Source organism: Haemorhous mexicanus, chromosome 13 (genome assembly GCF_027477595.1).
Source record: "Haemorhous mexicanus isolate bHaeMex1 chromosome 13, bHaeMex1.pri, whole genome shotgun sequence".
NCBI classification, from domain to species: Eukaryota; Metazoa; Chordata; class Aves; order Passeriformes; family Fringillidae; genus Haemorhous; species Haemorhous mexicanus.
In genome coordinates, this window is record NC_082353.1 from 5762568 (window position 1) to 5783105 (window position 20538).

General features: G+C 56.0%; 1 protein-coding gene across 4 annotated transcripts; it reads left to right on the plus strand.

Annotated features, from left to right (window-relative positions):
* Nucleotides 1–892: 892 nt before the first annotated feature.
* LOC132333222 (SH2 domain-containing adapter protein F-like) lies at nucleotides 893–20455 on the plus strand. Of its 4 annotated transcripts, none has more exons than XM_059858072.1 (7): nucleotides 893–1387; nucleotides 8315–8444; nucleotides 9384–9593; nucleotides 11131–11259; nucleotides 14039–14210; nucleotides 14514–14633; nucleotides 17815–20455. In XM_059858072.1, the coding sequence occupies exons 1-7, from the start codon at nucleotides 917–919 to the stop codon at nucleotides 17999–18001; spliced, it is 1419 nt and encodes a 472-aa protein (XP_059714055.1). In that variant the 5' UTR covers nucleotides 893–916; the 3' UTR covers nucleotides 18002–20455. The 4 variants fall into 4 exon arrangements, 3 of the variants coding, with proteins under 3 accessions (XP_059714055.1, XP_059714056.1, XP_059714057.1); XR_009488090.1 differs by having other exon boundaries at nucleotides 1079–1387; nucleotides 14514–14689; nucleotides 17815–17954; XM_059858073.1 differs by lacking the exon at nucleotides 11131–11259 and having other exon boundaries at nucleotides 902–1387.
* The last annotated feature ends 83 nt before the right edge of the window (nucleotides 20456–20538 follow it).

Sequence of the window (20538 nt, forward strand, 5' to 3'; positions counted from 1 at the left end):
TTGGGAGCATAGGTCTGGAGACAGGGCTGCTGGGGCATTGGATAACATGGGGAGATGATCTCAGTGGTGGGTGAGCAGAGAAGGTTGGTGGCTGGTGATGGCTGTGTGTCCAGGGGGAGCAGTCAGAACGTGTTAGCATGCTTTTTGTTGCTGCAACAGCCTCGGGCTCTGCTGCCATGCCCCAACAGACTGCTCCCAGTGCCACATTCCTGCTGGATCCCAGGGGATGTCCTCCAGCCCCTGTGCTGGGGATCAGCCCCGCACGCTCGCTCCAATATCCCTGCCCATCCAGCCTGAACTCAGCGCTCCTCCCAAGCACTTCCCTGCCCTGTCCCTCCCTGCTCACCCCTTCCCGCAGTGTTTCTTGTGGCGGTCCAGAGGCCAGCCTTGTGTTTCAGTGTCTCCCTGGAGCAAGCTGCTCCGGGGGGCCCGCAGGGGCTGCTCTCACCAAACACCTCCCAGGCAGCGGGTTTGCACCGAGCAGCTGGACTGGATGACCCTCGTGGGCTCCTTCCAGCTCAGGACGTTCTGTGATCCCGTGAGGGACCTTTTACCGCCCTGCCTCCCCGGGGGCCTTTCCCCTGGTGCCGAAGGACGCTCCGGGGCCGGATCGTGCCCGGGGCCGCCGGGAGCGAGCCACCAGCCCTCAGCCGCCCGAGCGCGGGGGGCGGCCCGGAGCGCGGAGGACGGCCGGGCGCGGCGGAAGGCGGCGGGGAGCGGGGCGGGCCCCGGGGGAGGCGGGCCGGGGAGGCCGGGCCGCGCTGAGGGCCGCGCCGGGGGGAGCGGGCGCGGGGCTGCGGTGCGGGCGGGGCGGGGCGGGGGAGGCCCCGCAGCCGGCGCTCCGGCAGGTGGCACTGGCCGCCTCCCCCGCGCCCCCCCCCCGAGCTCCGCCGCCGCGCTCAGTCCGCCGGTGCCGATGCTGCTGAGCGGAGCGGCCGGCTCGGAGCGCGGCGGCTGCAGCGGCGGGGCGGGGGCCGGCGGGGCCCCGCAGTGCGTGGGCACCATGGCCCGCTGGCTCCGCGAACACCTGGGCTTCCGCAGCGCCCGGCCCGCGCCGCCCGCGCCGCCCAAGCCCGACTACCGCGCCGGGCCGCCGCCTCAGCCGCCCCTGCCGCCCGGGGGCGCGGCCGAGCCGCTGGCCGCCGCCCAGCCCGACATCGTGGCGGCCTACCGGCTGCAGAAGGAGCGCGACTTCGAGGACCCCTACAGCGGCCCGCCGCCCGCCGCCGCCCCCGACGGGCCCCGCTACGTCTCGCCCAAGCACCGGCTCATCAAGGTGGAGGCGGTGGAAAAGGTGCCCGCCAGCCCCTCGCCGCCGCCGCCGGTGCCGGCCCCCCCCAGCTCGCCCCCGGCCGGTCCCGAACCGCCCGACGAGCCGCCGCAGGAGGTGAGTGACCGGACACGGGACCCCGGTGCTCTCCCCGCGGTATCCCGTCGCTTGCGGTGTCCCGAGTGACCGCCCAGAGCCTCGGCCCCTGCCGAGAGGAGCCGGACCGGGTCCCTAGGGGCAGGTGGAGCCTGAGCGCCTCGGTCACGGAGATGGCCTCGGTGGTCCCGCCAGACTGTTGGCATCCGCAGTAAGGAGCAGGGTTAGGATCCTCGAGCACCCGGGGGGGCACGGCCAGGCTCCACGGGGCTCTTCCCCCCTGTGCCCCGGCAGCACCGACATGCCGGGCAGACGTCAGCGGGAACGGGGGCGGCCCCGGCTTCTCCTGCGGCTCCCGCGGGAGGCAGGTACGATCCCCAGCGGGGAGCGCGCTCGCAGAGGAGCGCAGCACTGTCTGCGGTGCCCTCCGACGCTGGGGCCGGTGACCCTGGGCCTCGCACCGCTCCGTGCCTGGTGGATCTCCCTCTGCCCGCTTGCCCGAGCTGCCCGTGCCAGCGGCGGCGGCCGGACCCCCAGAGATGCCGTGCTGCTTTGTCCGGGAGCCTCAGCGCCTCTTTGTCTGTCGCCCCCCCTCGCCGGCTTCTCCAGGGCTGAGAGCAGAGCCTGGAGCTGCCGGTGCTGGCAGGGAGGCGAGAAACATCCCCTGTGAGGGGTAGGAGCTGGGCAGAAGCTCCCCATGGGGAGACGGGCTCTGAGTGGCACCGGGACCTGGTGGAGGATAAGCCCAAGCGAGGCTGCGGCCCTTGGTGCCGGGCTTCCCTCTCGGAGGAGAGGCTGATGCGGGGACTGCGCAAATAAAGGCAGGAGGGGGTAATTAGTGCCCGCTAGCGCTGCCACCTGCAAGACGGGGCTTGTCAGGCGAACTCGACGGGATTGCAGATCTGGCTGGCGGAGGGAATCGCGGATACAGTCAGTGATGCCATCCGTGGTCCTGGCACTGCCGGGCGGCACAATGAAATGAGCACCGGGAAAAATCTGCTAGAGAATGTTTTAAGCAGATAGAAAAACTTGTTGCTGGTGGATCTTGGGAACTTGCCTGTGCTAACTAATTGCTTTTAGGAGATTTCTCGAGTGGCCCAGCAGAGCTCCCCTTTTGAGCTGGGTAAACTGGTTGCTGCAGGCAGCAGAGGGGGATGAGGAGCGTGGCACTAGTAGTAGGGACCAGAGGTGCCACCGTGTTGCTGTGGTTTGCCAAGGCAGTCTGGATGGTTTTTGCTCTGGAACATGTGTTGCAGGATCAGAGTGGGAGCATGTGGACTCAGGCTGTGATGTGCAAAGGGCTGAGCCAGGGCTGAGGGAAGCAGGGACTGCTGACAGGTACAGGCCGGGCTGTTTGGTGATCCAAAGGCTGGGGAGAATCTGAGAAGTTTGGGGAAAAGTCAGAGGCAGGGATACATTTGGGGAAGCTGTGCTCAAACAGCGCTAGGCTGAAGACCCTTCATTTTTTCCAAGATTGGCAGTGATTAGATTACTGATAGTCTCCTGCATGCCACTGTAGGGAGGAGACTTCTAATTCTTTAGGGCTCTGGTATGTGATGGACACAGAGCTCCAGAGACTGGGCAAAACCAGACTAAAAGTGGAAATATTTGATAGTGCTTGCAGCTGTCCATTAATACAGTTTTTCTGGAGGAGCCAGGGAGCATCCACCATGTAGAGCAACTGTGTTGGGCTGAAAAGCCCTCTGCAGCTCTCATCTACTGGGCTGAGCAGTGGCAGGGTTCCCCAAGTGCTCCAACATCATGGTGGCTCTTTCTGAAGGTGATACAGGAGGATGGAAGTGCCTGCTGGGGGTTTACTTCTGCTTGTGACCCTTGCTCTTGGTGGTATCAAGCTGTCCTGGAACAGGGAAGGGATATTGGCAGCTGGCTGGAGCCTCTGCTGAGATGGTGGTTGTGCAGGGGGCTCAGTGCTCACCGACTTAGGTGGAGGCTGTGGGCACTGTTCCCTACCTGCTGCAGGGACTGAGACTGCAAACCCCTTGCGTTGTGTGATGCTGGAGATTAAAGGAGAAGTACAATTCTGTGTATAGACAGAGCTGCTGGAGCAGAGAGGGTTTTTGTTAATGATAGATGGGAAAATCACTCTAGTAAAATATGCAGCCCTTCCAAGTGGGGATGATTAGGATGGAGACAAGTGGAAAGAGCAGTCACTGGTTCCTGATTGTGTGGTTTGGCTGAGACCATGTGGTTTGTTGTGGCTGGGGGCTGACTATGCTCCCTGGGCACCCTGTGCCTGCTGTAGCTGTCGTGCTTCTTCTGGAGAATGGAAAAAGCAGGAACATCTTGGTACAGGAACATCTTCCTGCCTGGGCTGCACGATGCTTTGCTGCTGTAGCATGAGCTGTCACAGCCTTGCCCCTTCTGTAGGATCTGCAGCATCCTGTGGGGATGCATTAAGAGCGAGCTCTGCAGTGGCTTGTGCTGCTTTCCAAACTCTGCTGGAAATGGTGTGGACAGCACATGTCCTCCTCAGTCTGCTCAGTGTGCCAGGCCTTTCCCACAGCAGTGGGCAATGGACTGGCCCTGTGCTGTTCACCTGAGCCAGGTGGATACTCTGGAGGTGTCTTCCCTGCTGTGTTTGGATTAGGCACAAGAAGCAATGCCACTGAGATACAGTGGGGAGAGATGTGCTAAGGATCCTGCTACTGGCTGCACCCAGGGCATGCTTGAGGGTGGGCTGGGGGATCTGCCTGAGGATGCCTTTGTCCTGTGCCCACCAGGAGCTGTTCTTGCTGGGAGTGCAGGGTCAGTGCTGCAGGGTGTGGGAACAGCCACTCAGGAAGCTCCTGGGTGTGTGTCTTTCCTGCGAGAGCTCCTCCATCTGAGTCATCTTACGTGCTGCTGTGCTGTCGGTGCCGTGTGTGCCCTCCTCCTGTGCCACGGCTGCAGCCCTGGGCTCCCTGCCCAGCCCAGCTGTCCCCTGTGGGCCGTGCACCAGACCCTTCTTGGAAGGTCAGCTCTGTGTTTGCTTTTGGGTTTGGCTTCAGTGTCTGCCAAAAGCCGAGCTGCCAGATGTGTAAAACTGGAGGAATTTCGCACCTGACGGAGTTTGCGCAATTTACCCAGTCTTCTGAGGAGACCCCAAATGTGCTTTACCTCCAGGGCAGGAAACTCGTTTTTAAGGTGGAGGATCTCCCTAGGAATCCTCTACAAACCTCTGTGTAGAGTGGAACATCTTGTTGTGGCAGAAGGTGGTGGCAGGTAGAATATTTCTCGGCAAGATGGGACAAAGAGCCCCAGCTCTGCCCTGGGATTTTGATGTCGGAACTGTGAATGCTCTTGAAGAGCTGTGATCTGTCACCTTCACTTTTGGGCAGCATAAAAGCTGTTTGACTGAGAGAACCCAGTGATGATTTGGTTCTTTGCATTAATTTTGTTTTGATTTTCTTTTTTCCCCCTTATTGTTGGCATGTATACTAGAGTGAGAACAGCCTCAGTGCTGCAGCAGGGATCTGGGTGTGCATTGCTGTGGCAGATTAACATGTGAAAAACACTCATGCTGAAGCAGGATGTGTCCAGGTGCCAGTGGTGCTTGGCTGCTCCCTGAAGGACTGATCTGCACCAAGAGCTGCCCTGGGATGGTGGCTTTGCATGTCAGGCTTTTGCTTTACACCCAAATTATTTCAAATCTAGCAAAGCTTGTGCTATGTACGAGCAGGCAATGCCTCCACAGCTGTGTGGTGGGATCGGCAGGCAGTGAGCAGCTCCCTCAGCAACATGGAACATGAGCAAAGCATGGAAATGCCTGGCCTTGGAGCAAAGTGGGGGGGCTTAATGAACCCCTGGGAGCTGCCCTGCTAGCAGCTGTGTCCCCTCCTGCTCTTGGGAGTAGCAGTTTGCACTGTGGCTGCTGCTGAGAGCCCTGCATGGCTCATAAAATCCAGTACTCAGATTAGGAAATGTCAGAGATTCAGTTTCCTGGGCAACCGTAATACGGCCCCATGTGCAAGGGCATTAGGATGTGCCCAGTGATTGCATGATTCCTGCTGTTTGCCCCATTCCTGGCACTGGCTGGAGCCTTCAGCCTCTCAGTCTTGGGGCATGAGGCACCATTCTCGTGGGCTTGCTTGTCCTTCCCGAGGTTGTAATGCTCCTGGAGGCAGTAATTGCCTTCCCACCTTTTCTGTGGCTCTCTTCTGTACTATCCAACCATGTGAGAAACAAATGGATTTACATTCTACATCACCCTACAGCTGGGAGACCTTACTCCTATGAAGTGGCATCCTTGAGGCAGTGGAGAAGCAAACCAGTGTGGCAAATTCCCCCAAACCCAAGGGGCTTGCCTCTAACCAGAGCCATTTGCTCTGGGTCCAAACTGAACCCAGCAAACCACATCCTCTGCCAACAAAGCCCATCTAATCTCTTCTGAGTGCCTCTGCAAACTTTTGCAGGCAAAATATCCAGTTTTAGGGGTCTTGACAGAAACCTATTAGGATTCTCCCCCATCCTCTGCTTTCTAGACCTGGAAGCATCTGTGTGGGAGTCACTCTGTGAGCCTGCTGGAACTTGTGCATTCCTCCCTGGGAAGCCAGACCTAAACACGAGGAAATACATTTGGAAATAAGGTTGGGTTTGATGGTCTTGGAGGTCTTTTCCAACCTTAATGATTCTATAACAGTGGCCACTGCATGCAGGGGAGCCTCCTGGCCCTGTCTGAAGCTGCTGTGTATGCAGAGGGAGGGTCCAGGACTGGCACCAGCAGCAAGACAGGTCTGTGCCTTTCTACGAAATGCAGTTCATGGCAGGTTTGAATGTGGTCAGGTTGGGCTTGGGGCCTAAGGAACAGACGGCTAACCCCAGGAGGGTCAGCAAACTGCATTTCACAGCCCCCCAGCATGGTTGGAGCCATGAGATCTCTGCTGAATTTAGCACTGAACATGGCACAGCCCATTGACCCACCTTGGTTCTTGAGCTGGTGCATCTGTGTGTGTAGGGACTCTGCTGGCATGCCCATGCCTCCATTGTCTTGAGCACGTGTGTGAGGATGCTGCTGCTGTCACAGGGCTGTGCCCTGCAGGTGTTGTGGTGCAGCAAGAGCCCCTGCAGCTTTCAAGGCGTGGGAGAGGCCATGGGATGTCCTGGCTGTTTGGAGCAGCTTCAGTGAGATCTCTCAGGCAGCAGTGGGAAGCAGGTCCTGGTGACCAAGCAGCTGTCAAAGTCACCCTGGGGAACTTAGCCCTCGTGGTGGCGAGCAAAGGGCTGCAAACCCCTGGGCTCAGCACTGCTCCTTTGTGTCCCCAGTGCTTGATGGGGCCTGAGTGATGCCTGTCCCCCCTCAGATGACAGAGGTAAGAGCAGATTGCCTGACTCCCCCTGCAAAGCTGGGGCTGGCTGCTCCTGAGCCCTGTCCTGGCTCGCTGCCCCCTGCCTGGGGTGGAGCCGGTACTCTGACACCATCTGTCCTCTGCCACCTTGCCAAGGGGGGAGAGCATCTGCAGCTCCCATGTCTGAGCCCTGTTCTGCTCCTGGGGGGCAGCTGGGATGTGGTCTGGGGATGGTCAGCTACTTGCTTGTGCCCTGGCATGGAGGGACCAGGTTTGGAGAGCTGACCCTGTTCCCCATGCATCGGCTGCCCATGGAGCTGGGACATTTAGGGAGGAGATGGTAAGCCAGGCACAGAGAGCCGTGTGCCTCATGTAGCTCACAGGGGTGCCAAGTCTTGGGACTGCATGGAGGTGTTTACAGTTCCAGTTCCTGTTCCCTTTTCCTGCTGGGTTTTCTGTCACAGGCTATTGTTGGGCATTCTGCGCAGGAAGGAGGGAGAAATCTTTTGTTTTAAGCTGATTATTGGAGCTGCAGAGGAATGTGTGAGCAGTGGTCTCCGTGGCTGGCTAGGGAGAGGGCAGCATAGTGGTGAGGATGGAGCCTGGCACCAGGTGGGATTAGGCAGCTGCCACACCATGCTTGGGACATTTGGTCCTTGCTGTGGGACATCTGCTTAGCCTGTTTTGTGGTAGCAAATCCCCCCAAGCTGGGGGTTTGTGTCCTGCTAGGTGGTTGGGTGCTTGGGTACATTTGATTGCTGCTGGAAATATTGCCTGGCCCCACTTTGGGAGCAGGCTTTGGGGCTGTTGGTGGATGCACAGCTCCAGACTTCCTGGAGACTGCAGGGCCATGTGATGGGGTGCTCTGACTGGGAAGCTGCTGAGATGCTAGAGCAGGCATGTGGCTGCATTGCTGGAGGGGATTGAGCTCGGTGACATGCCCCATATCCTACTGCAGGATCCTTTTCCCTAATAAGTGCAAATCTCAGGAATTTAGTGCTGACCCTGTGACATGGCACTTGAGAAGCTCCTGGTTTGGCTTCCTGGAGGAAGGTTCTATCTTGTCTGACTTAAGATGTGTCTGGAGATGCTGTGGAGGCCTGGGAAGGAGTGGAGAGGAAGCCATAGGCTATTCTTAGCCCTTTTGTTAGAAAAGCTCTTTGAATGAGTGCACAGGAGCCCTGGAAAATAAGCAATGAGTTCCTAGTTGTGCCAGTGCCAGCTGACACCCCAGTTTTGGGATCTGTGCCCCTTCTCCACATTGGGAAAGGAAATGTGGCCGTGTGCAGGAGAGCATCTGTGTGCCATGGAGGGGTGCAGCACTGCTGGCAGCCCTGTGCTGCAGTGGGGACCGGGCCAGGGCATGCATGTGGGTGCTGGCAGTTGGGGCCTGATGGTGAGGGAGGGGCAGAGCTGCCTTCTGCTCTGCTTGGCTCCAATCTCAGCTTTCAGGACAAAGGCTGGAGCATTTCCACAGCCAAATGCTGGTGCCTGGAAAGCTGTCAGCTGCCTGCAGGGCTCTGCAGGGTTGCCACGGTGTGGGTTTGGGTTCTCAGTGGTCACTCTGGCTGCTGCTGGAGGGGCTCATGGTGGGCTCTGCCTTCCACCTGCCAATAAAGGCAGAGAGTGCCTTAACCCTTTTCCTGTTCTTGCCCTGTTCCAGCTGGCTGTTCTGGAGGACTATGCAGATCCCTTTGATGCGGCACAGGTGGCAGGGAGCCAGGCAGGGCTGGAGAAGGTGATGGAGAATGACGGGTATATGGAGCCCTATGAAGCCCAGAAGATGATGGCTGGTAAGGTGGAAGGTGTCATGCAAAGGCCACTCTTTATGCCTCTGGTCCCTGAGTTTGGTGGCCACTGTACTCTGTTCCTTGCAGCCCCCACATAAGGCAAACCTGGGTGATGGTTGTGGTAGGGGACAGCCATTTTGCAGACAAATTTTCCCAGCTTTATCCTTGTGCACTGGGTTTGCAGGAGCATGCAAAGACTGTCTGAGTACTACAGGCACATCTCTCCCTGTGATATTGTCCCCCAGGACCCCAGTTGCCAGGTTGAGTCAGGAGAGACCTGACATTCCCTGCATCTGGCTTAAAACTAAGATGGATGTGGGAGCTGTTTAATTCAGTTAGGACTGGGCCAGAACATGCTGTGGCTGCTGCAGCAGCAGGGCCCCCAGTGGGCCTGTCTAGGGCTGGAGAGCTGGTGAGCTGGGAGCGTGTGCTCTTGAAGGCAGTGCTCAGGGTCGCCATGCTGGCTCTGGCACTGCTTTGCAGCTCTGTGGTTTCCTGGAGTAAGTGGTTTCTGGAAAGCTCATGTGGCTTTTTGAAGTAGTCCATTATATTTCTTGGAAAAACCAGCAGGCAGTGGAGAGACTGCTTGTGCCTGTGGGAGAGACTTTGTTTTGCTTGAGGGAAGTGTGTTTTATTAAACCAACCACTCTGGGTGTCCAGGGGAGAAACCCAGCCTCACTGCATGCAGGAAATCAGGCTCAGGGTACTCTGTCCCCATGGACCCCATTTTGCCAGGCTGCCCAGGAGTGGGGGTGTGGGACTGTGGGCACCTTGGTGCTGCCGAGCCACTCTCCTGCTCCTGGCAGCTGCTCGCTGTCTCCTCCTCTGCTGATGCTCCCTACCCCATTTTACCACAGGTGACATTGATCCCTGTCACCTAGCACCATTTTGGGGACCTGTGTTGGGCAGAAGGCTCATGGTCTTTTCCCCCTCTCTGGGCAGAGATCCGCCAGAAGGGCTTGCGGGAGGCTCCTGCCCGGCCGCTGCACCTCTATGACACTCCCTATGAGCCTGTGCTGGACATGGACGGTGACTGCTCAGCCTGCCCCAGGCCCAGGGAGTCCCGGCTGCCTGAGGATGATGAGAGGCCACCAGAGGAATATGACCAGCCCTGGGAATGGAAGAAGGAGCGGATCTCCAAAGCCTTTGCAGGTGAGTGATGGGAGCAGCCATAAAGCAAACGACACTTTTTGTGAAGCTGGATCTTTGAGGTTCCTTCATTTTACGGGAGTCAGTAATGTTGGTCTCTGCATTTTCATAGCTCAGGGAGTACTTGTGCTCTTGCAAAAGCTGTTTCTCTGAGCAGGGAGCCAGGCTGGACAGAATGGATAGAACTGCCTTGGTAACCAGTCCAACACCTGTCTCCCATTGCCTCTCCCATGTTCCAACTGATCACAGCCTCTGGTGCAAATTAACACCCTCAACCTTGCGCTGCAGAGGTAGGTTCAACCCTGGGCTCAAGCAGATCCCTCCTTCCTCAGGGCAGGAGGATAGCCAAGGAGCCTTCATCCAGGCCCCCTGACCTATTTATCCGTGCTGTGGGATCGATTGTGTTTGTGTTTGGTAATGAGGAAATCCATGCTGTGCATTAGCACTGGCTCCGTGCCGGTGCTGGCTAATTGCTACGCTCTTATCTAGGATGCATTTTAATTGCAGCATTGTGTGTCTGTGCTGCAGCTGCTGCTGAGGGTGCTCAGGATGGTGGCACTGTGTGGAGATGATGGCAGAGAGACGTGGAAATTTGGGGTTGGGGAGTGGTTCACCTTTTGGGTTTGGGCAGTGTGAGCTGGAGATGTGTGTGCTGGGCTCAGTGTCACAGTGTCACTTGTGCTTGGGCTACCAGGTCCCACAGCACCCCGTGCCAAGGATTTGGTGTCTTGGGCTCCATCATGGAACACTGTGCTCTGCTGGGCTGGGTTTGTGCTGAGGTGTCTGTGCTCTGGATGAGCTGCCTTGCTTGATATCCCTGGGTGGAAGTGGTGTGTTCACAGGTCTGGCTCATGTGTAGATACATGTGGGTGCTGCCCAGGATGCTTCAGGCCTGCTCTGAGTCCCAAGGGAGTCAGGTTGCTGTTCCCTGGGCCACGCTGGGACCTGCTGCCTGTTTTTTTCTGAAGCCAGAGCAGATCCTGCTCTGTTTTGTCGGGTGTTTTTTCTCTCCAGTGATGCCAGAATATCTCTGCTGGCCCATTCCCCCTTTGGGGGGGTCCATGGGACCCCTGCTATGGGCAGCTGCTACTGGTACAAGGCTGCAACCCACTGGTGCCTGGCAGGGAAATGTGGACCTTGTGTGTCACTGGGAGGTACCTAGGGCAAGAGAGATGCACAGGCAGGACAAATGGCAATGGGATGGTTGGCCAAGACCCCCAGACAGACAAGTATGTGGAAAGGGGTGATTGCAGGCTCCCCCAAACCCCAGAGAGGGTTGGCTGGAAAAACTGATGGGAGGAGCAGGGTCTCTCCATTGGGAATGTGCCCCACCTCAGGCCTGTCCCTGCTTGGTACTGTGGAAGAGATGTGATGGCCAAGCTGATGTAGGACTCCTGGGAATTTAGTCCTCAGGTCTTTCCCCCTACAACTGCTCTCCTTCTCTGTGGGCCTTTGGTGTTGCTGATGGTTTTCTAAACCCTTTCTTTCTCTCTCTTTCTCTCTGTTTCCCTCACCCCCCCCCCCCCCACCCCCCATCCAGTTGAAATCAAAGTCATTAAAGACCTGCCATGGCCCCCACCGGTGGGACAGCTGGACAGCAGTGAGAGCCCCCCGGATGGGGAGGCTGGTGCCCCCCTCCCTGCGCAGCACAGCTACGAAGACGCCAATGGTGGGTCTTGCGTGACAGCGCCGTGTCTGGGGGACTGCAGCCCCTGCTTGCTGTGACTCTGCACTGCTGTGATGCCTTGGGGCTTGCCCTGGGCAGTGCCAGACATGACCCTCCTCCTCTGCCCTCCCCCAGCTCCTCCTGGCCCTTCAGTTGTCATGTGCTGGACACCGGGTGTTTGTCCTGCTGTACCTTCTGCTGCAGAGAGACACTGGCTCTTTGGTGCCTCTGCTCTCAGTAGCAGAGCTGCTCTGTGGGATTATTCCATGGCATGGCAGAGTCATTACTGTCCCTTTTGTTCTCTCCTCTTTGCCTCCAAATTCCCAACTGGCTGCTTTTAAGGTCTTCTCAACAACTCTACAGAGTATTCGGCTGATGTTTTCTTTCATTGACTAATTTTTAATGCCCAGGTCCCTTACAGGTGTGTTAGCAGCTAATTCAGATCCCAGTGCTGAAGGTGGGGCTGTTTTTCCCCCTCTTCATTATTTAGCGCTGCTCTGTTTCCTCTGCTGTTTTATTACCTTGCTGCTTAGTGTCAGGAGGTCCCTGTGGATTCTCCACTCTTGCTTTTGCTATCCTGAGCAGCCAAATCTCCCAGGTACACTTTGTCATCTCAGGTTTGCCTTGCTGTGAAACCTTTTTTGTGTGTGCTGAGCACAGAGCCCCTGGGTAAATCCCCTTTGGATGCTGCTGGCAGTCTCACTTTATGGAAGCCAAATATTGCTGCTTCTCTTTTAACCCTTTATTAATATTTCAAGGACCTTGCTCTTGTGCTGTGGTGAATTAGGATTTTGCCAAGAGCATTAGGTGGGGGGAGTTTGTGGAAAGCCATGACTGGATTGTTACCAGTGGGGAGCTGGGATGCAAGCTGTGCCTTTTCCTGTGTGGCAGCGTGCAGGGCCTGCCTGTGTGTCACCGATGCTGTCCGGGTGGGCACTCACTGCAGTGCCAGCTGCAGATGTCTGATTTCCTTATCTGCAGCTACCCAGATCCCCACAGAGCTTTACAAGATAAAAGCCAGTGTGGCCTTTGCTGCCTCCTGGGTGGGCTTGAGCACAGGCTGCAGGTGATGCCTTATTTTGGTGCTGATGGTGGGGGCACTCGAGAGCAAAGTGTCTGCTCTGCCAGGGCTTTGTTGGGTGTTTCCCAAATCCCTAGGGATGCTGCAGGCTGAGATCAGTCCTCAAGAAGAAAGGTCTTGGCAGGTGGGAATTTTCTGATCCTCTTCCTGCAATGAATGCAGGTGTCAAGAAAAATTAATCTTTTTGTTATGCAGGCTCTTCTTTTCCCCATCATTTATAATACCCACAGCAGCTCTGACATGCATCCTGCTCCTGATGAACACATCACTTTGTCATTTTTCCTGATTTTAGCAACACGGAGTCTCTTTTTTTTTTCCCTCTGACTTGCTTTGCTTTGTTGTATTAAGTTTATCTTGCCAGAGTTTTGTCTCATTTTCTATTTCCCGTGTCTGGAGGTGACTTGAACGTCTTGAAGGATGTCTTCATCCTCCTAAGGGCTTGTTTTTAATATCCTGTTTAATCATGCATCTGCCTCTGTCTCCCTCTGACAGGTGCAATGCATTTCTTTTGAGCCTGGAACACAATGACTTTGTGCCGCCAGCAAACACTTGGGCTGTTTGATTGTCTGGCTTTTTAATGATTGCCCCAATTTTTTAAGGGGATGAGTTGAAATTGAAGCCTGTGTGTGATGTACAAGGGCGAGCATGGCTGGGGAGAAGCCAGAGTGCCGCAGAAGCAGGGCTTGTCAAGCCATAATGCCAGGCACCTCCTCCTTGAGCTGTGCTCAGGGTGGTTTATGCCATGCTAAGCTGCAGGGGATTTTGGCTGGGTTTGATTTTGGCTGCCTTCCCCTCCTTGCAGGGCTGGAGTCCTGCTCACCTGCACAGGGCTTGGAAAAGGTGTCACTCAAACAGCTGCCTTATAGGATGCCCTGCTAGAGAGGAGAACATCCCTCTGGCTATTTTTTACCTCCCCCTCCACCAGCCTGGAAGCATGGAGAGTTGTCCTGTCTGGGGCATTCCAGTAGTCCTAGGGCATTTCTGGGCTCAGCCACCTCCAGGGTGACTGTGCTGCCACAATGTAAGCCCCTGCCAGCCCCACACTGTGGCAGCTCTGCCTGATCAATAAGTAATTTGTGCAGGGGGATTGGTGGTACAGGGAACAATAATGAACTCTTGGGAGGAAGGAGGACTGATATTGTTAATGCTGAAATCATCCTGCATGGAAATAACAGGCAGTGGGAGGCCAGGTCCCTGAGGCACAGCTCAGTCAATCCCCCACACTCCTGGCTGTGGCTGGGCTGATGACAGGCAGGTGGCACTGTCAGGGAGGTACCTGCAGTCAAAATATCCCCTTCCCACCTCGAGGAATTGTTTTTTCACCCTCTGTTTATTTGTGCCAGCAAAATGTGTCCATTGGCTCCAAACTGACAGCTTCCTTTAGCTCCATCTATCCCCTCTTCCTCTGAGACTGGGGAACCTCTTTTTGCTGTATCACACTTAACCCTGTGCCACAGCCACTGAAACCATTTTTTCATTAGCAAAACCTCCTGAGCTTTTGAAACCTCTCTGGAAATGTCTTCCATGGGCTCAGCTACTGGCTCCAGCCTGGACACTGCAGTGAGCCCAAGGGTTGCCCTGCCCTTGCTTAGACCTGGGGGATGGGGCAGTGTGAAGTGACCCAGTGTGATGTGAGGGGCTCTGGCTCTTCCTGCCAGAGGAAGTTAGGATCCCAGCCTGTGATGTCTGTCTGTCTTGCAGGTCCCTCGGAGGGGCTGGGGTATGGCCGCACCTCGCCCTGCAGGGAGGAGAAGGCCAGGGCTGTCCTCAGGCACGGCTCCAGCAGCCTCAAGAACACAAAGACACTGACAGCTGAGCCTGGCCCCTTTGTTGGGGAGAGGATTGACCCTGCCCTGCCCCTGGAGAGCCAGTGGTGAGTCCTGCCTGCCCAGTGTGGCTGCCAACCCTTCCACCTGCAGTAGGGAGCCCTGTGGCCACACCATGAGGGTCCCTGGGGCAGACTTGCTCCTTCCTTTCTTCCTTGGCTCCACATTTCAGCCTGTTTGTCTCCCAACCCCAGTGATGCCACCCCATTCCCTCTCCCTGAGTGTGGCTGCAGTCCCTGGGGAGGTGCTGGCATTGCTGCTGTCCCGGGGAGTCTTTTCCATGGTGTGTGCTCTGTGCCCAGCCCAGCAGAGCCCTCGGCAGATGTGTGCTCTGTGCCCTCTCCCTGCAGCTGGTACCACGGGGCCATCAGCCGGACGGACGCGGAGACGCTGCTGCGGCTGTGCAAGGAGGCCAGTTACCTGGTGCGCAACAGCGAGACCAGCAAGAACGACTTCTCCCTCTCCCTGAAGTGAGTGAGCCTGCCAGGCCTGGGGGGTGTGCACCCACAGCACAGGTGACCCTTAGGTGGGTGCCCCAAGTGTGCCCGTGCTAGTTGGCTAACTATGAGACGACCACGAGTGGGCAGAAATGGCTGCAGTGTGAATGGCTCCTCTCTAATCTTTTTCTAAAGGCCAAATGTTTGACCCAAAGGACAAATTTTAGCCAGGATCAGCAGGACTGCCCTGCCCTTTTCTGTGGTGTGGCACGGGTTTCGGGTTTGGTGTCTGGCAAAAAAATCTCTCAGGAAGGTCTGGAGGCCCACTGCTCTTCCTTGGCAGTGCTAATAATCTCTCAGATGGATCAAATGATGTGCTTCACTTCTCAGTCAGATGTGTCTGGTTACAGCTTCCAGCTCTGTTTTCTTGTTCCCCCCCCTTTTTTTTTTGTAGCTTAGTTTTATGGCAAAAGAAAGTTTGTAAGAGCCCACTGTTGATGGAAATGTGGGTACCCATCCTTGCCTCCCCAGCCCACAGATCCATTTCTCAGCTGTAGAGAGGGCTTTGCCCTGCTCTGGTTTGCCAGTAGGGAAACCTCATCCCCACAGCACAGCTTGTTTTCTGCTTGTGGTTTTTGGGGAATCTTTATATTCTCCCCAAGTTTTCCAGATTCCCTGGATGCCAAAATTGCATGAGGCATCTCTGCATGTGTCCTGACAGGGGGGAACTGCCCACAGCTCCTCATCCAGCTCTTTCCTGGCTCTTGGGGCAGCCCGAATCCACAAAATCAAAGCTGTTACTGTCTGAAGATGATGATGGATGAGCAAATACCTTCTTGCTCTTCTGCTGGACAGCTATATTAGCTCTGTTCCTGCCAGATGGGAAATAAGTATTCATTGAGCACTTCAGCTATCCCTGCCCAGCAGCAGGCCCCTTATCCCTGTGCTTTTCTCAGTATACTTTGAGTTTCCCCAGTGGTCTCTCTACCTGCATTGCTCCCAAGGGTATCAGCCTCTCTGTTTATTTCCCAGTGGCACAATTGTGAATTAGATTGCTTTGTTTCTCTCCACATTTTTTCACTCTTTTTGTTGCCTTCAGCACCAAACCAGGGCAGGAGCTCCACTGAAAATACACTTTCTTACTTCTGCATTTAGAGCTTTCAGATCAGCCAACAAACCCTTCTGGAATAGCTCCCTCCTTTCCCTTTTTTTGGTCAGAATTTTTACTGATGATTAAATTTTTACTGATCTTTTAATTTTCTGTGTTTTTTCCTTGCCCTGGCTTGTGAGCCATTTTGGAGCAACAGCTTCTTCTGGATGGGGAGCTGCATTTGAATCTGCAAGAGGTGTCACCATTGCCTTGTGAGTGGCATTAGCCAGCTGTGTGTTGGAGAGCCTGGGAGGTGGCATTCAGTCACCAAAGGTGGCTTTCCATCACCTCTCCACAAGCCAGTCACCTGTCTCTTAATGTTTTTTCCCTTACTTCTTGCCATCATCCTCAGTCTTATGGCAAAATCCTCCTCTCAGATGGCATGTGTGGCTAGGCCATGGTGTGCAGTAGTATCCCACCTTCCCCAGCCCATCAGGGAGTTGCTTGGGCATTGCCTGTCCTTGCAGAGTTTGTGGAGAAGCCCCAGCCCCAGGAGCAGGATTTTTACTCCACTGCCTTTCACTGTAGAGCCTGTTTAAGGAGAATCCCCTGGGATGCTTTTTATATAGCTGTAAGCTGGCTGTCTGCAGCTCTCTCTATTATTTTTTTTTTAACTCTTTTTTTTTTTTTTTTTCCTTGAGGAAGGAGGCACAGCCAAGGAGATGGTCTGAAAAGCATTCCAATGCTGACCTAAAGTACTTTGGTGTTGCTTTAAAGGAAAATATGCACAAGAAAGAGCAGGTTAGGTAGCTGGAAGGATTTAACCCTGCTGTGACAGGCTAGGCACCCCCACGCTGCCTGTCATGGACGAGGTCATGTCATTGCCTCAGATGCTTGGAGAGTCCACGAGAGTGGTTGAGGCCACACTGCAAAGCTTTGTGTCCTTCCTTGTGCCTGCAGAGGTGCTCAGCAGGAGCAGCACCCACCCCTTGTCCTGGCTGCTGCTGTTTGCAGCCTGTTCCCTCAGTCATCTCTCTAGGAGTGTGATCTCACCACATCCCTGAGCTTGTGACAAGGACCTGTGGAGCACTTGAGGATAAGCACAACCAGTATCAGCTCTCCATGGCTCCATGTGGCAGCGCTCCGGTTCCCTCCCAACTGGGACACAAGACACAGCCAAGCTATTGCTTTTCTTCAGCCCGTGCTGGGGGGCTGTGGCTGTCTCTCAGGACAGCTGGCTCCTTGCTCCTATCTCTAAATGGATTGCAAAGCCATTCTGCTAATGCAGCTGGGCTGTCCATTATGGCCCGTCTCCAGCCGGGGGGATGGGGCCGGGCTGTGCAGCACTCCAAGCAGCTCGGCATCACTGATGAGGTCCTGTCTGCTTTTAAGTCATCAATATTTTGCCATAATGTGCAATCCAGACGCTGCAGACAGGCTGTGGCTCTCCTCGGAGACGCAGATTAATAGCAACAGGGCCATTAGTCCGTCACTTGGAATCAGTGTTTGTGGCAGGATCTGCCTGCACAGCCCAGCGTGGCTCGGTGCCCGTGCTGTGCCGGGAAATGCTCTCGGTGTGCTGAGCGGGTTTTATGGAGCCTGCAGCAGTGGCATGGGGAGAGGGGGAAGGAGAAAATCCTTTGGCTGTGGTCCAGAGGAGAAAAACCTGGTTTGCCACGGTGAGGCTGGAGATCTGGGAGCTGAAGTCCTGGGAGCTGAGGGGATCTTGTGAGAACCAGAGCAGTTGCAAAAGGGGCTTTGTCACATGCAAGGAGCAAAAGCCACTACCCCTCCATGACCCTACAGCAAGGGCCCCTGCTGCTCTTGCCCGGGTGATGCCTTCCCTACCCACACACACCCTGGGTGGGCCCTGCACACCCCCCTGCATGGCCATGCTCCCCAAGGGGACGCTGCAGTATCGTTGGCCATGTCCCTCCTTTGCTCTGTGGGTTTTGTTGGAGTCAGCCAGGAGCAGGAGGGTGCAGGCAGAGCCGTGGCTGCAGACAGGAGCCAGCAGCGTTCCCCTCAGCTGCAGCAGCAGGCTGCCTGTGTCAGGGGGTCAGGGGATGAGGGGAGGCCGGGGCCAGCTCTACCCCCTAACCCTGCCTTGATCTGTCCCTGCAGGAGCAGCCAGGGCTTCATGCACATGAAGCTGTCACGGACCCAGGAGAACAAGTATGTGCTGGGCCAGCACAGCCCGCCCTTCGACAGCGTGCCGGAGATCATCCATCACTACGCCAGCCGCAAGCTGCCCATCAAGGGGGCTGAGCACATGTCCTTGCTGTACCCGGTGGCTATCCGTACCCTATAGGGATCACCCCCATGAGCCAGGCTCCAGGCTGGCTGCACCCAAAACTGGCCCATGCCCAGGGCTGAGCGCTGCCGTGCCAAGGATGGGCTCCAGACCGTCAGCCCGTGAGCGGCTCGCTGGGCACAGCCGGTGCTGTCGGGGATTGCTGCAGCCGGGCCCCTCGTCCTGCTCTCCCAGGGACTACTGTGCTCTGGTTTTGTGCTGGCGTGGCACTGGAAGGACCCCCTGTGCCAGGAGCTGAGTGGGGCTGTCCACACCTCCATACCTGCCTCCTTGGCAGAGCTTGGCATGCCAGGACTGGAGCTGGGACCTTGGAGAGTCCAGGGAGGGGGGGAGTGTGTGCGGGGATGGATCATCTGGTAGCAGACTTGAGGTACCTCTGTGAGGGTGCCTAGCTCTGCCCATGAGAGACAAAACGGCTGTGCTTGAGGTGAGGAGGCTGGCAGGGGTGAGCAGGGCCTGCCTGGGGCCAGTGAGGCACGCAGAGTGCAGGGCAGGCTGCCCTCACTGCACCCTCCTCAGTGCTCACTGCCATCCTTTGCCAGACGTGAACAGTGACCAGCCTTGGCCATGTGTACAGCACCACTGCCTAATAAAGCAGTGCATGGTTGTCTCCTGCTTCATGGGACTGTGTGCCCACATCCCCCCTGAGTGGGGGATCAGTGTAGCAAAACAGTGGAAAGGGAAATTTTGTTACACGAGAACTTTAAGGGAATTGATTTTCCCTGCGCTGTTGGATACACTGAGATTGGTGTGTTCAGTCAGTGTCCCCTCTGAGGCACAGGGGACGAAGGTGGTCATGTCCTTGCCATGTCTTTGAGACTCTTTGTGGGCAGTGATGAGCTGATTTTGGACTTGCCTGTTACTCCCTGTAGAAGAGGGTGCTCTTTGGGATCTTTTGCCTTCTTGTTTTTCTTCACCTCTCATAAATCTTAGGCAAAGTCCCTGAATTTCACAGAGTTCCTGATCTCCTCTGAGAAATTACTGGCTCTGCTCTTGTTGTTTGTCTTCCTGACACCTTGTCTTTGGGCCAGCTTGCTCCTCTTTATTTTCTTGGCTGAACCTTTCTCTGGTGCTCTGTACTGTTTCATACATCCTTGCCTTTTCACCTTGTTCCTGATGTTGCTCCTATACCCATGCACATGCATTTCCTCTATCCATGCTTCAGCCTAAGCTCCATCCTGCTGTTACTCCCCAGCAGCACATTCCCTTTCCCCTCTGCTCTCCGTATGGGAATGGCAGCAGCAAATTCACTGCAGGACCAGCAAAACCTTTTCTGTTAGTGGAGCAAAGCCCTTGGGCATTGATGGGGTGAGTTAGCAGTGGCCTGGTGAAGGCTTTGTGAAAAAGCATCAGCCTCCCTTCTGCTTGATGCCCGGAGGAAGCTGTCCCTGCTGGTTGCTGGGGGACACTGAGGTGATTGATGGGACTGTGGGGATTTTGTGTGGGTGAATCCTGCAGCCACTGCAGGAACCCTGCTCTGCTGTCCGGGGTGTGGGGTTTTTCAGACTCAATCCTAGCTGAGAGACAGCTGTCCTGGCTGCCCTGCACAGTTCTGAGCTGCTGTGGGGGCCGTGGGGCATGGCCAGTGTGGTCTGTGAGTGCACCCCGTGACTGGGAGCTGCACAAGTCTGGTGGGTTGGTCCAGGATGCCTCAGGCTCTGCCGCTCCTTAAAAGGCATTGGATTGAGCTGGCCGGTGTCTCCTTACAGCCACTTGGCTGCTGGCAGCTCTGCCTGCCTCTCTCCATCCCAGGGAGGCATTTTGTCCACTGGGGATGGAGGTGACGCCAGTGGGAGGGCTTTTTTCCCAGAGCCTGCAGGAAGGGCTGGAGATGTAGAAATCTGGGTGCCCTTTCTGCACTTAGAAGGTTTCAAGTGCCACTTAAGCAGCCCTGCTGTGCCCTGATGGCCCCAGTGAAGAGCTCATCATGGGGGATCCTCTGCCTTCTTGGGAGCTGTGGGAAAGAAAAGGCTTCTTGTGTCCGTGCAGCTCCCCACATAGTGTGGGGCTGTTTTCCTGAGGAGCTGTGGCAGGGAGCAAAGTGCCTGGAAGGCAGTGCTGGCTGTGCAGCCTTGTGGGGAAATCCTGTTCAAGCAGCCTGGCTCCATCTCAGGAGCATCCCTGCTGAGCACAGGGAGGAGAGGAATGAGACCTGTGTGCATTGCACCAGCTGCTCAGAGCCAGTCGTGGACCAGCAGGACTGCCTGCAGCTGGGCTGTGTGTCCAAGTGCTCCAGCAAAATGGCTCTTGGTCGTTCCTGTGGGAACCACATCTCTCCTGAGCCCTTCCAGGGTAAAGAAGTGAAACTCCCTTGTTCTGCCCCTGACCATCCTCAGCAGGACTCTCTCACTCTCTTCCTCTCTTCATGTACTTGGAAACAGTATCCAGGTGTGGTCTCACCAATGCCAAATAAAGGGAAATAACCCCTTCCTTTGTCCTGACCACTGAAAATATATGACTCCAGTTCTAGCAGAAGTTTCTCCCCAGAAAATTTGAACTGAAGTTCTCTTGGAAGGGTATTTTAGTGCTGCCTT